Genomic DNA, 12,011 nt, shown 5'->3' on the forward strand with positions numbered 1-12,011 from the left:
CAGTGTTGCTAGGTATTGTTTTTCTTCCCCCAGTTCAGTGCTTGTTAGAGGCTCAGGCAGCCCCCTGCACAGGTCCTGGGAACAAGGGGAGGAGACAGAACAGGACTTCTGGATCAGCTGTTCCACACACTGGCTTCGGGAGACTTCCACGTGAAAGATTGGAAAACAGGATGCAGACAGTGAAGAGAACATGACAAATGCACAAGTAAGAACTAGACCAGAGAAGGGAGATTTGACACTCCTGTATCTCCTCTGATAAAAAGATGAAAGGAAATTCAATGAGATTGAAAGAAATTAAAAAATGAAAACAATATTTTTAACAGAGCATGTAATTAAACTATGGAACTCCCTGCACAGGAGATCAAGAGCTTAGCAGGATTCCAAAGAAGAACTGACCTGTGCACATGCGGATCACAACCACCCATGGTCTCTACTGTAGCTGCATGTGTACGGGATATAAACCCTCATGCTCCTACATCACCAGCCATTGTAAGGAGGTTATGGAGAAGCCTTTGTTATAGGCAGGTTATTGCATTACATGGTTTCCTGCACCTTCCTCTGAAGGATTTGCTATTTAGACAGACAAGATACTAGCCTAAATAAAACTGCACTAGTCCCGCATGGAGACAGATACGGAAGCACTGGGTGACATTCTGGGGCCCGTGTTGTCAGACTAGATGATTAATAAAGCCAGAAGGGACCACAGATCATCTAGTCTGACCTCAGGCAGAACACAGGCCTGGTCTGAAGTAATTTGTTTGCTCTAGGGCAGATCTTTGAGGAAAGCATCCAGTCCTGATTTGTTGCCAGGGCTGGAAAACTCCCCACTACCCTCAGCAAATTGTTCCAGAGGTTAGTTACCCTCCTTCGCAAATCTGCACCTTATTTCAAGTCTGAATTGCTTTAGCTTGCAGCCCATTGGCTCTTGTTAGACCTTTGCCTCCTGGACCGAAGGGCCCCCATTATCCAATGTTTGTTCCCCAGCTAAGTCATTCTGACCTTGATCAAGTCAGTCCATAACCTTCTCTGTGTCAAGCGAAATAGATTGAGTTCCTCGGGTCTGTCATTCTAAGGCAGGTTTTCCAACCCTTGAATCATTCTCATGGCTCTTCTCTGACCCCCTCACAGGTTATCAACATCCTTCTTGCGTTGTTGACACGGTAACTGGACCCAGGAGTCCTGTGGATGGTCCCTTTGGGCCTTAGAAAAAAGCCACCTGCCACCTCTGGACACTTGCGTCCCTCTCTCCCTCCACTACAGCACGTGGTCACAGAACAGACAGCAGCTATGAAGGGAAGAACAGAGGCTGGGTTAGGAATGGGTTTGGATACTGACCAGTCACGAGATGGTCTCATTTCATTCCTGTGTTAGGCAGGATTTCCTCACCCAGCCTGCGCTCTGTGCTGGAGGATTCCTAGTGTCCCTCATTTACTCTCTCTTTTAAAGTATCTGAAATAAATGGACAGGCACTTTTGGTGTCTCAAGTTAGAAACTGGCACTCCTGGATTGCTTTGTTGGGTCCATTGTTCCAGCCCAACCTCAGCCAGCTCTGCAACAGCCGAGTCCCGAGCCCCTTCACATCCGCCAAGGCATTTTATCCTGAGCTGTGACACTCCCTGCTGCCTTGCCTTCACCCCGACTCTCCCCAGCAGGTATTGCAAGTCATGCTGAACTGGTGGCCCTGGGAGGTTCCCGCAGGAACAATGCCATATCAGTAAGCAGGAAGCCAGATACTGAGGCAAAGAGCAGAAGTCTTAAGGGGACAAAAATCCACCTTTTGAAGTAATGCCACAGGCTAGAGTTTCCCACGAGAACTTGGTAATGGCCCCTTTAAGGCATTTGCCATGTTTAAATATGCAGAGTACAGGTCTCATTTGCACATTAAACTTTCAGCCTGCCAGAGTCAGGTTTCTAGACAATAAGATGGAAATGAGGATTTCAGCTTAAGCAGCCTGGGTGGGGCACTGGGGAGCCTGCTGGAAATTTCCACTAGCCAAGTTTTAAATTCTTACTTTTCTCAGCTCCTTCTGAGGGCTCTGCCACCCCATCTACAGGGATCACGTCACTGACTGTGGCACATGCCCATGGCAGGGGAACGAGCAGCACCCGGGGAGAGGGCGGGTGGGAATTTAGACAGAGCTAATCCCCAACCAAGTCTTGTGAAAATGCCCCAAAGCAAGCAGGGGCACCAAGCGCTCTGGGTGGAGCGGGGTGTCCAGCAGCACAGCGTGCTCCACCCATGCTGTGAATCGGTACCAACTGAGGGTGCACCACCTCCTGCCCATCAGCTGAGCAAACGTTCCTGGATTGCGGAGGCTTTCACAAGGGCAGCCTGGGTCAGGTGCTCTGCTCACTGGTTCGTGGAACAGGAGATGGATTCCCATGTGACAGGCCAATTCTCCCTCCCCCAGCACTGCATGTGGTACAGGCTGCTCCTAATCACACCTGAGAGGGGACGCCTATTGGCACCAGGACCTGGTGTGTTTTCAGTTCGAATTCTGCTGTTCTTCCAGGTGTTCTCTCACAAGCCGGCCTCAAACCAAGGGAATCGGCCATGGATCAAAGTATCCCCTTCCACCTTCCCCTCAAAGGCTGCAGCCACAATGGGACTCCCTGATCCTCTACCATCCACAGCATCTCCCCAGTTCAAGCTCTCCACACCACGGGGCTTGAGGATGGGAAGGTGCATGGGGTTGCTGCTGCCAAAGAGGATTTTCCCTGAGTCAGTGGGAAATTAAACACACAGTAAAGTTTAGACTGACAAGAATGTGTCCTAAGCAACCCAGGCCAGTCAGAGGCCATGAAGAACACTGCCCCACCGGTTCCCAAACTGGGGGTCGCAAGCTGTCAGCCTCCACTCCAAACCCTGCTTTGCCTCCAGCCTTTATAATGGTGCCAAATAGAAAAGAAGTGTTTTTAATTGGGGTGGGGGGGTCGCACTCTGAGGGCTGCTGTGTGAAGGGGGTCACCAGTACAAAGGTTTGAGAACCCCTGTACTGCCCCCTGGTGGCTGAACATTGTCATACACCTCACTAAGCCAGTTTGGAACCAGATGTGCTGTACACACTGAGGTCGGCCAAGTAGAAAGCATGTTAATTCCTGTCTGTCAAGCAGCTGCATGAGCAGCACTGGAACAGGGACATCCTGGTCCCTCTTGCAGTGGGGCTCGGCCGTTTGTGAAATTTTCCACTGGGTCACAGGTCTCTATTTTCACAGCCCTTCCATCCCCCGAACAGACGCAGGCAAGTAGGGCAGGGCTAACAAAAATAACTATTAATCCCCCAGCGAGAACATTCTGAGATTAGGATTAGTCCACTTCAGAGAGCACCTTGCCCACACTTTACTCAGAAGGGGTTGAGAGGCATCGCTCCAGTGATGGAGCACAGGTAAGTACCTAGGCACTGCAGACAGACGGGGCTTTGGATTAAGAACCACCGGGGGACAGAGGGGATAAATCAGAGCCAATTAGAGCAACCCCATCCTAGAGCTCCAAGGACATAAGGCAGCTGATCCTGAATTCAAATCTTGAGGGAGTTTTCTGAGCACCCTGACCTCAGTCACACAGGAACAGAGAGAAAAACCTCACTGAAAGCTACATTGGTCTGCATCTGCAATGATGTTTCCTGGGTGAAAGTTACCAAGTCCTTTGCGGGTGACAGGCTGAACGCTGGCCCTGGGATGTACCCCTATCACAACCTGATGTGTCAGACCATACCCTGGTGCCATTGGTTCTCTCCCTACTGCAGCGATAACTCCTTACAATTTGTAATACAGAATTTTAGCACATTTCAAAAATTCTGGTTCATTCTTTATTGGGGGGTTAAACCGCATGCCAGCCATTTACCCTCAGAAATAAACTCTGAAAAGAAATATACAACCTTGTTGTGCTTGTTTTCCAATACAGTGAATTTATTATATGTTGCAAAATCAGCATTCAGCTTTTTAGTGTACAAAAAGACACTAGCTCTTTAAGAAAAGATTAGGAAAGCTGAAGAGTACGCTGCCTTTAAACTGTAACATTTTGGCAAAGTGAAAAGCTCTTTGTAAACTCCAACTCCATGGCTCAATATAGTTTTATCCACAGTACAATATTACAAAGTAAAACACGGTATCAATAAGTTAGATCATATTTAATCATCTAGAACTGGTTTCTATTAACCCAAAAAGCACAAGATTTGCCTAGCTTCATACTCTCTAAAAAGAAAGGGGGGGGGGGAGAGAAAGGCAGATTTGACTACATAACACAGACCAAAAGAAAAGTGAAGCAGAAAGTTAAGCTAATTGGGTCTCACAGTTTGGATAGTCATTAAATATTTTTTCAGCTTTATATTCCGATTCTAGAAGTTCCAGAATATACATGTAAATGTACATAATACATCTTTGTATACAACTCTGTTTGCAAAAATATTTTATAGCAGATGTATAAAGACTGAGATCCATCTCTACTTCCCTCAAAAAAAAAAATTCCAAAAAACCCTTTCAAAATATTAAGGATCAGAACGAGATGTGTTTCTATGGAAGAATTTATCTTGGTTCATAACTGATGCCCTTTTCTGCCATTTGGAGTTGTGGTTCCTTGCGTTTTCAAGAGGAAGCATACTTTGTGTTTCTTTTGCTAAAAGAACATGATGGCTGATAAATGTTGTTTGTGCTTCAGATTAGACCACCAATCTGAAAGCCACCAAGGAAAAAACTCTTTCAAGCCCAACTGGTTGCATCGTCTGGCAGAATGTTGCTGTTTGCATCCCGAAATCACGATGCTGCCTTCTGGCAGAGCCTTTACACAGATTTAGTGCTGCCACCAGAAAATGCTGGATTCCCACAACTGCCGGCTAGCGAAGCTGCCTACAGCCACACTCAGTTGCTGTTTGGGCCTTGCATTGTGAATCCTCACAACGTGCCCAGAGATCTCTGCTGACAACAGTACAAAGAAGGTGAAGAGGGAGCCCAACAGCAGGGCAACGTAACCCCCCACATTAACCACAGTTGGAACAAAACCGATCACTGATGCGCTAATAAAACAGATCTTGATGCGACTCGCAGCTACAGAAAGTCTGTCGGACCAAAGCTGTTTCAGATCGCCCGTGTTTTTAGCAGGCTTTGAGCTCAGACAAGGAAAAATGGACGTCCTTTGTTTGTGATAGTCCCATGAAACCACCACTTGCTGTTGGGGGTGAGGGGGAACTCGTGCGTGTAACATCAAGAGAAAAAACTCATTTGACAAAAGCTTTTCACTTTCAAATCATCCATATTTTTCAGCTTTCCCTATCCACTGGAAGCCCCAGTGGGGCATGAGATGTTCTGAAGACAGCTACTTATGTCCACAAGACAAGAAAACCTTCCCCTGCTCTCCTACCCCACGGAATGTTAGTCTGCTCTGTGGGTAGGGGAAGCAAAGACACCAACATTTTCCTTAAAACTTCAGCTGTTTCTAGGACTTCACTCCCACAAAACACTGGGTTCTTCCACCAAGTCATTCTGCAGACCTCTGTGAGAGCCTCCTTATCTTCCCAACTCCTTACGAACCCTTTACTGCTTGGTTCTGAAAACATGAGGCCCTCCTGCTAGTCTGCAAATTGTAACTGGCCACTGGCTAGTCATGGATCATGGCTGCAGAACCCCCGTACCAGAACCGGCATAGCGGTATATGCAAATGGCTCCCATTAGCACTAAGCCAGATCCCTGGGGGAGCAAACTATGTCAGCATCAGCAATCCCACTGGTGTTGGAGGACTAGGCAGGAAAGAGAAACTCTGACACTTTAAAACTATCTACACTTTGAACAAGGGCCTTTTAAGATGACAAATGGTGAGAGGTTTTGGAGCACAAGCCTATTAAACTAGCAGCAATAGAGTCCAGCTGGAATGGAATTATTTCAGATGGACCCACATTTTCTTGGGCCGCAAAACACAAAACAGAACCTAGTCAGAGAAGAACTAGTCTTTCCCCCCCCGCCCCCATTCCTGATGACCTGACTCTGCCATTTTACTCTCTCAAAGAGGATCACATTCTTCTGATGCAAGGAGCCACAACTGGGGACGAAAGAAAACCTCTGCTGGTTGGAAGATAAAGTGGAAGCAGGAGCGAGTAAAATCACACAGGCTGGCAGGATTAAAGGTAAAAACCACAGCACTAAAGGGCACCTTTGTGCTTTTTGCTGAGTTCCTCACGCCTCGGCCATGTTCTAAAGTATTCCCTTCAAGTCCAAAAATCCAGAGGAAAGGGTTGGACAAAGCACAACAGTGTAAGTGACCCGCACTGGACATGCTACCTTACTTCTCTCAACCTTCTCTCTTCTGGTTCCTGTTCTGAGCCTTTGAGTCTCTGCTGCTGCTTCTTTGGAAATGTGCAGAACACAGAACAAGCAAGCATCGCCCTCCCCCACCCCACCAAATCCTTTTTTATCCCATTCTAAGGGTCATTACAAACAACAAAATAACTTCTCTGGGTAATTATCCAATGAGCATTAGTAATACTGCAGTTATAAGACAGGGAAGGTTCTGAGACACTTGGCCTAAAAGGAAAAGGGAGGCACAGTTTTAGAAAAGATGCTTCTTTTATATATATATATATATATATATATATAGAAAAATAGACCACAGTCTCATTAGCAATTAATAAAATTGGCTGTCTCGGTATAAAACTATAAAAGTCAAAGACAGACAGGTCTCAGTCTTCCTGGCATTGGTATATGAAGTATAACGCAGGCTGACTGAATTGTGCACACTGGAGAAGCCATGGCAAAGTTTACGCCGATTGTTTCCAAATGCACAAGCTGGAGAAGAGATTTCATATATGAAGAATCCAAAAGTCTGCATCGGACAAAGCATTCGGTGCAGATTCCTGGGCAGTTTCCCTCCTGCTGACACAGCCATCTCAAGGGAGAGCACAAACTGGAGAAGATGACAAACAGGAATGACCAACGAGAGCTCTGGGAAATTGAGCATTTAACATGGTGCCATGTAGCGCAGACAGCTTGCATATGAACATTGCAGGTGCCAGAGAAGGAGGTAACTTAGCAGCATTCCAGTTCCTCACCATCTGCAGAACAGAATATGCAGCACAGCGAGAGCTGGGCCAGCAAGAACTAAACTTCATTCCAAACTTTATCCATGAAAACCTTTGATTCTTTACCTTTGGGAGTTTTATTCACTTCAGGAAAGTTTCCCTTAAGTGTCAATAGCTGGCTTCAAATAAGCAGAGTTTCCTTTGTTTTACTTTCCAACATTCAGAGATGGTAAAACTTGAGAGGACTATGCCAGGCGCTGGTTCCACTACTTGGCTCAGATGCTGGCGTGACAGACTCCGCATCATAATCATCTCCAAGTTCTTCCAACCACGAGGACTTCGTGCTTGGCTCTGAAAGGAATTTATTTTTTGTTGTATAAAGGAAACTAACATCCAAGTGAATTTTTTTTTGCACTACCCAGTCCAGATATTAGTGCCAAGACTAAAACTGCTGTTGGTCATACTCTGCTATCAGTTTTTTTATATGAGCCAGTTTGTTGTGCAGGTATTCGCAGCGATTCTTTTCTTGGCTGTAATTAGGGTTTGTCTGCAAGGAAAAGGAAGATACAATTACCAAAGTTAATAGTTCTCCAGTTCTATCATAACACACATCACAGAGAGTGGGTCAGACAGCCCCAAAATGCAAAGCATATTGATGCTAGTTAACAGTAGGCACTGAAGTTTGGTTCCTTCGCTGGATGGACAGTCACCATCTCTGACTCACTGATAAGCCTAATAGTTTTAGCATCCAATTAAGTTTCTTCATCAGGAAGATCTTTCCTCCTCCCTCAAAAAGGCACTTGGATTTGTTGTTGCCAGGTGTAGCAGGGTGGACCCCTGCTCCGGCCCTGAAGGGGTTAAAAACAGCCCTGGGAAGGGGCCAAGGCTTGAGAAAGCAGCTTTTAAGCTGGGCTGATTGGGAAGTGGCTGCAGCTGGGCCACACCCCAATCAGGCCCAGCTGGCCCCTCGAAGAGGCTATGAGCCAGGAGCCCAGGCAGACAGTCTTCCTCTGCCTGAAGAGGGAGATGGGCCTGGCTGTAGGGAGCTAGAGACTGGGTACTTGAGTGGAGCAGGGCTGGGGAAAGGCAGAGGAGCTGGGGAGCTCCAGCCTGGAAAGCCCCAGGCTGCGGCCTAGCAGTGGGCTAACAGGTACTGGGGGTTGCAGAGGCAGCCCAGGGGTAGGCCAAGGCAGCAGGTCCAAACCCTCCTTGCCAGTGATGAGTGGCTGATACTGCAGCCTGCCCCAGGGCGTGGGGCTAGACAATGACTGGCAGTGGCCATACACTGAGGCAAGGTGGGGATAGACGGGGGGGTTCCCAGAGGAGGGGAGACCCTGAGAGAAAGGGGTTACTGCTGGGGGGGCAGCACCCAATGTAAAAGGGCACCGGGGTCCAGGGAGGGACCCGGGGCCAGAGAACAGGCAGATCACTGGCCTGCAGAGGGCGCTATGGGGCTGGAAACTGAGCTAATTCCCCGGAGTCGCCAGCAGGAGGCACCGCAGGGGTGAGTCCGACGTGTTACACGAGGTTACAGCAAACAGTGCTGGTCCTGGATTGCGTGGACCAGTTCTATTCCTCAACCCACCCTCAATCTAAAATTGGAAAGCTGTTCTGAGCAGGGTAACTCCAGAAAAAAAGCAAAAGATCCCGTCTAAGTGGGAGACAGCGATAAGCCTCCCTTCCTTGATGAGGTTAGGGTTAGGCAAGGGCAGGTACTGCAACGCGTATCCTAGCAGGTTGCGTTGTTGCAGATCTGGGAAGGCACCGGCCAGCAATTTGTACATTTCTCAGGAGAGGAGCTCTGGAGTGAACTCCCCCACCACTGGGGCACTGAAGGGGAAAGAGGTGCCCATTACTTTTGAGTCACTTTATATTACTTATAAAAAGTTTGATTAATAGACATTGCAATAAATGGTTAATTGTTACAGGTTATAACCGGTTGTTATATTACCATCTACAACACACCGTCAAAAATGTAATGTACTTATAACATTAAACCCTTATAAAACTATCAACAGAACCTTATAAATGCAACCAGACTTCATTTCGATTAAGATGATGCCCCTCCTAACAGTGCAAGGCTATAGGCCTCAGTGTCTGTCCTGTAAGTGGGGCCCCCAGCCCCTGCATTAGGAGGATAGCCAGATTTTGACTACACTTGAAAAATTTTAATATCAAACTGCAAGAGACCAAATAACCAAGTGCAGCCAATTTATTGTCTAAAGGCAAAGCAGCACCTCCATGAACCTGTTTTTGCAGCCTGCAGTTCACCCCACACGGAGGGTATTGCCGGAAGTATGCATTCATATTCATCATATTTTTCAGTAGGGCTGTGTACAAGTTAAAAGCACTGTGTGTGTCACTTAAGATCCAACCCAGCTGTTCGTTAACTTGTTCTGCACCTTCACCGGACACCACAGTCCAAGTGCTAGGGGCTGGGAAGACACCTCCCAAGCTGAGGGCAGGACATCACGTGGTCTGGTTTCTGACACATTCCAGATCTGCCTATGCCAAGTGCTGAATTGTGCTGTGCAGGGTATTGTGGGATATACACCTTGACACAAGTGAGCAGAAGTGAACAGCATTGTGGGAAGAGCACAAACATGCAGTTACCATATCTGCCCCCATGCTGGGTACAACGTGGCGTGCAATGCCCCTAACCTATGTATTAGCTAACAAAGGGGATGTGAGGGCCTCTTCCCCAAGGCCGCAAAGGGGACACAGAGGTCACCTGTGTAGATAGGCTATCAAGCAATGGCACAACAGCTTTATCTGCAGCCCACACAGCTCTGCCCTCCCTCTCCGCCTCGGAGCTGAACCACGGGATCCTTCTAAAAGGGAAGTGGAGCACAGAGGAGAGTGCCCCAGAAACTCACTTCACAAAGCCCACCAACTCCTCAGCAAAGGGAGGGCTCAGAATCCCTTTCACAAACTAAAAAACTGATAAAAGAAAAACCACAGTGGTTCAAGGTGCGCCCACGTCACTGCTCACCACCTGGCTCGCTGCCCCCCTGCATTTCTACCTCACCGCTCTAGACTCCAAGCCCTCAGGGCAGGGACCATGTCATGTTACCTGTCTGAGGCACATAACACACTGCAGGTGCTACACAAGGAATAAAACCAGCAAGCCAGTATCCTCAGTGGAGGATTTTAATAGCCAGTCCATCTGTGTAATATCCTCATGCATTGAGAAATGTCAGTGACACCACAAAACAAGGGGGACCCCAATAACTGTCACTCAGGCTGTACACTCAAAGCCTCAGAGGTGACTCAGGCACTAACGCAGAAACGTAACTCGTTCATTCTTTTGCCAGCATTTCATTCAACACAGACAAAGTGCTGACTAACACAGAGGTCGGCAACCTTTCAGAAGTGCTGTGCCGAGTCTTCATTTATTCACTCAGATTTTAAGGCTTCCCGTGCCAGTAATACATTTTAATGTTTTTAGAAGGTCTCTTTCTATAAGTCTATAATATATAACTAAACTATTGTTGTATGGAAAGTAAACAAGGTTTTTAAAATGTTTAAGAAACTTCATTTAAAATTAAATTAAAATGCAGAGCCCCCCAGACCAGTGGCCAGGACCTGGGCAGTGTGAGTGCCGCTGAAAATCAGCTCGCGTGCCGCCTTCGGCACATGTGCCATCAGTTGCCTACCCCTGGACTAACATCTCGCTGAAGGGCCTTGCCTCAGCCATTGCGCCCCATCTAACCAGCAGAGGGAGCCCTTTCCTTCCTGACAAATAGCAGCCAGACAAATCACAAGATAAACCTTGCCCCTGCAAAGTGGAGAAAGGGATTATTTTAGTTTGTGGCTGAGAGTTTTCACTCACCTTTTTAATTTTACGATATTCCTGTAAAATTTGATCGTGGATAGTCTGAAAAAGAAAGGACATCATCAAGTTTTGTTTCCATAAAAACAATACAACTGGAACCTACTTTAGTGAGTGGCACTTTGCCTATTCAAAGTTGAGTAAAGTGAGACCCTCACCTCTTTCCCAGAGGTTGCTGTTTATCAAACTATCACATGAAAAGAATTACTGTATATTCCCCCCCCCCCGTTTCTTGCATAATTATTTTGATGTGTTTTAGGTCATCTTGGCCCTTTCCAAATTGAAAAGTGGCCAGTTCAGAATTTCCACTAAATAAAAATAAAATAATGTATATTTGCATTCACATAAAAGAGTTGGATGTTCAATATCAAAAGGAAAAAAAGCAGCTACGATTTAGTGGAGGAGATGTGGCAGGGACAGAGCCTGAAATACGTACAGCTGCCCAACAATTAGCTGATCCAAAACAAGGGTCTGACCCCTTCAACAGTTACTGTGTGTTTTACTGAGAGTGGTTTCATTGGCTTCAATGACTCACCATGGCAGTGGTTACACCAATAGCAAGTGCTGGAAGGATCAGGCCCCAAGAATGCCCTTCCTGAGGAGAGCTACCTAGTCTACTCTGCAAGTAGCTTAACTTTCCTCCACTGACAAGTGCTGAATTGTTTTGCTGTCCCAAGAAAAGCAACAGCAAAACAAAGGGAATTTCAGAGGAGGGGAAGGACACTGGAGCAGTACAAGAAGTGCTCTGTAAAGAACAGTTTATTATCCTCAGTGAAATTTATTTTCTCAAGCTAAAGAATAGTTAAAGCTCTTAAAATCAGTCTGACAGGTTGAATAATACTCTACTATTAAGATCAAAGCGTCAGGAGAAACAGATGACCCCATATTAACTCGCTTTCCATCTTTAATAAGGTCCCATATGGGTGAAATATCATTTTTCTGGCGAGGAGGATCTAGTATTCGCTGCCAGCAGGATTTGGCTGGGGACACCAATTGTCTCAGTGAGGCTGCTCGTTGTTAACAAGTACCACAATATGTGTTTCAACTGAAAGAACACAGGGCGGTTGTACAAACAGCCTGAAAAGCTGTCAGCTGCATGAACGCTCTGCATCCATCAGGTCTGGGCTGTGTACAGTACATTTAATACAATCACACAGTGCCTAACGCAAGTC

The 12,011-nt window shown here is 46.7% G+C and overlaps 1 protein-coding gene across 1 annotated transcript in view; it reads right to left on the reverse strand.

Annotated features, from left to right (window-relative positions):
- Nucleotides 1-3,882: 3,882 nt before the first annotated feature.
- ELL (elongation factor for RNA polymerase II) overlaps nt 3,883-12,011 on the reverse strand; it is an 83,856-nt gene continuing 75,727 nt past the window's right edge. Inside the window, exons 11-12 of the mRNA XM_039515831.1 lie at nt 10,840-10,884; nt 3,883-7,554 (exon numbers count right to left, since the gene is read on the reverse strand). Coding sequence (XP_039371765.1) covers nt 7,450-7,554; nt 10,840-10,884 — 150 coding nt within the window. The 3' untranslated portion in view covers nt 3,883-7,449. The remainder of the gene's footprint in view (nt 7,555-10,839; nt 10,885-12,011) is intronic.

Source organism: Mauremys reevesii, linkage group 26, assembly GCF_016161935.1.
Source record: "Mauremys reevesii isolate NIE-2019 linkage group 26, ASM1616193v1, whole genome shotgun sequence".
In the NCBI taxonomy this organism is placed as follows: domain Eukaryota; kingdom Metazoa; phylum Chordata; order Testudines; family Geoemydidae; genus Mauremys; species Mauremys reevesii.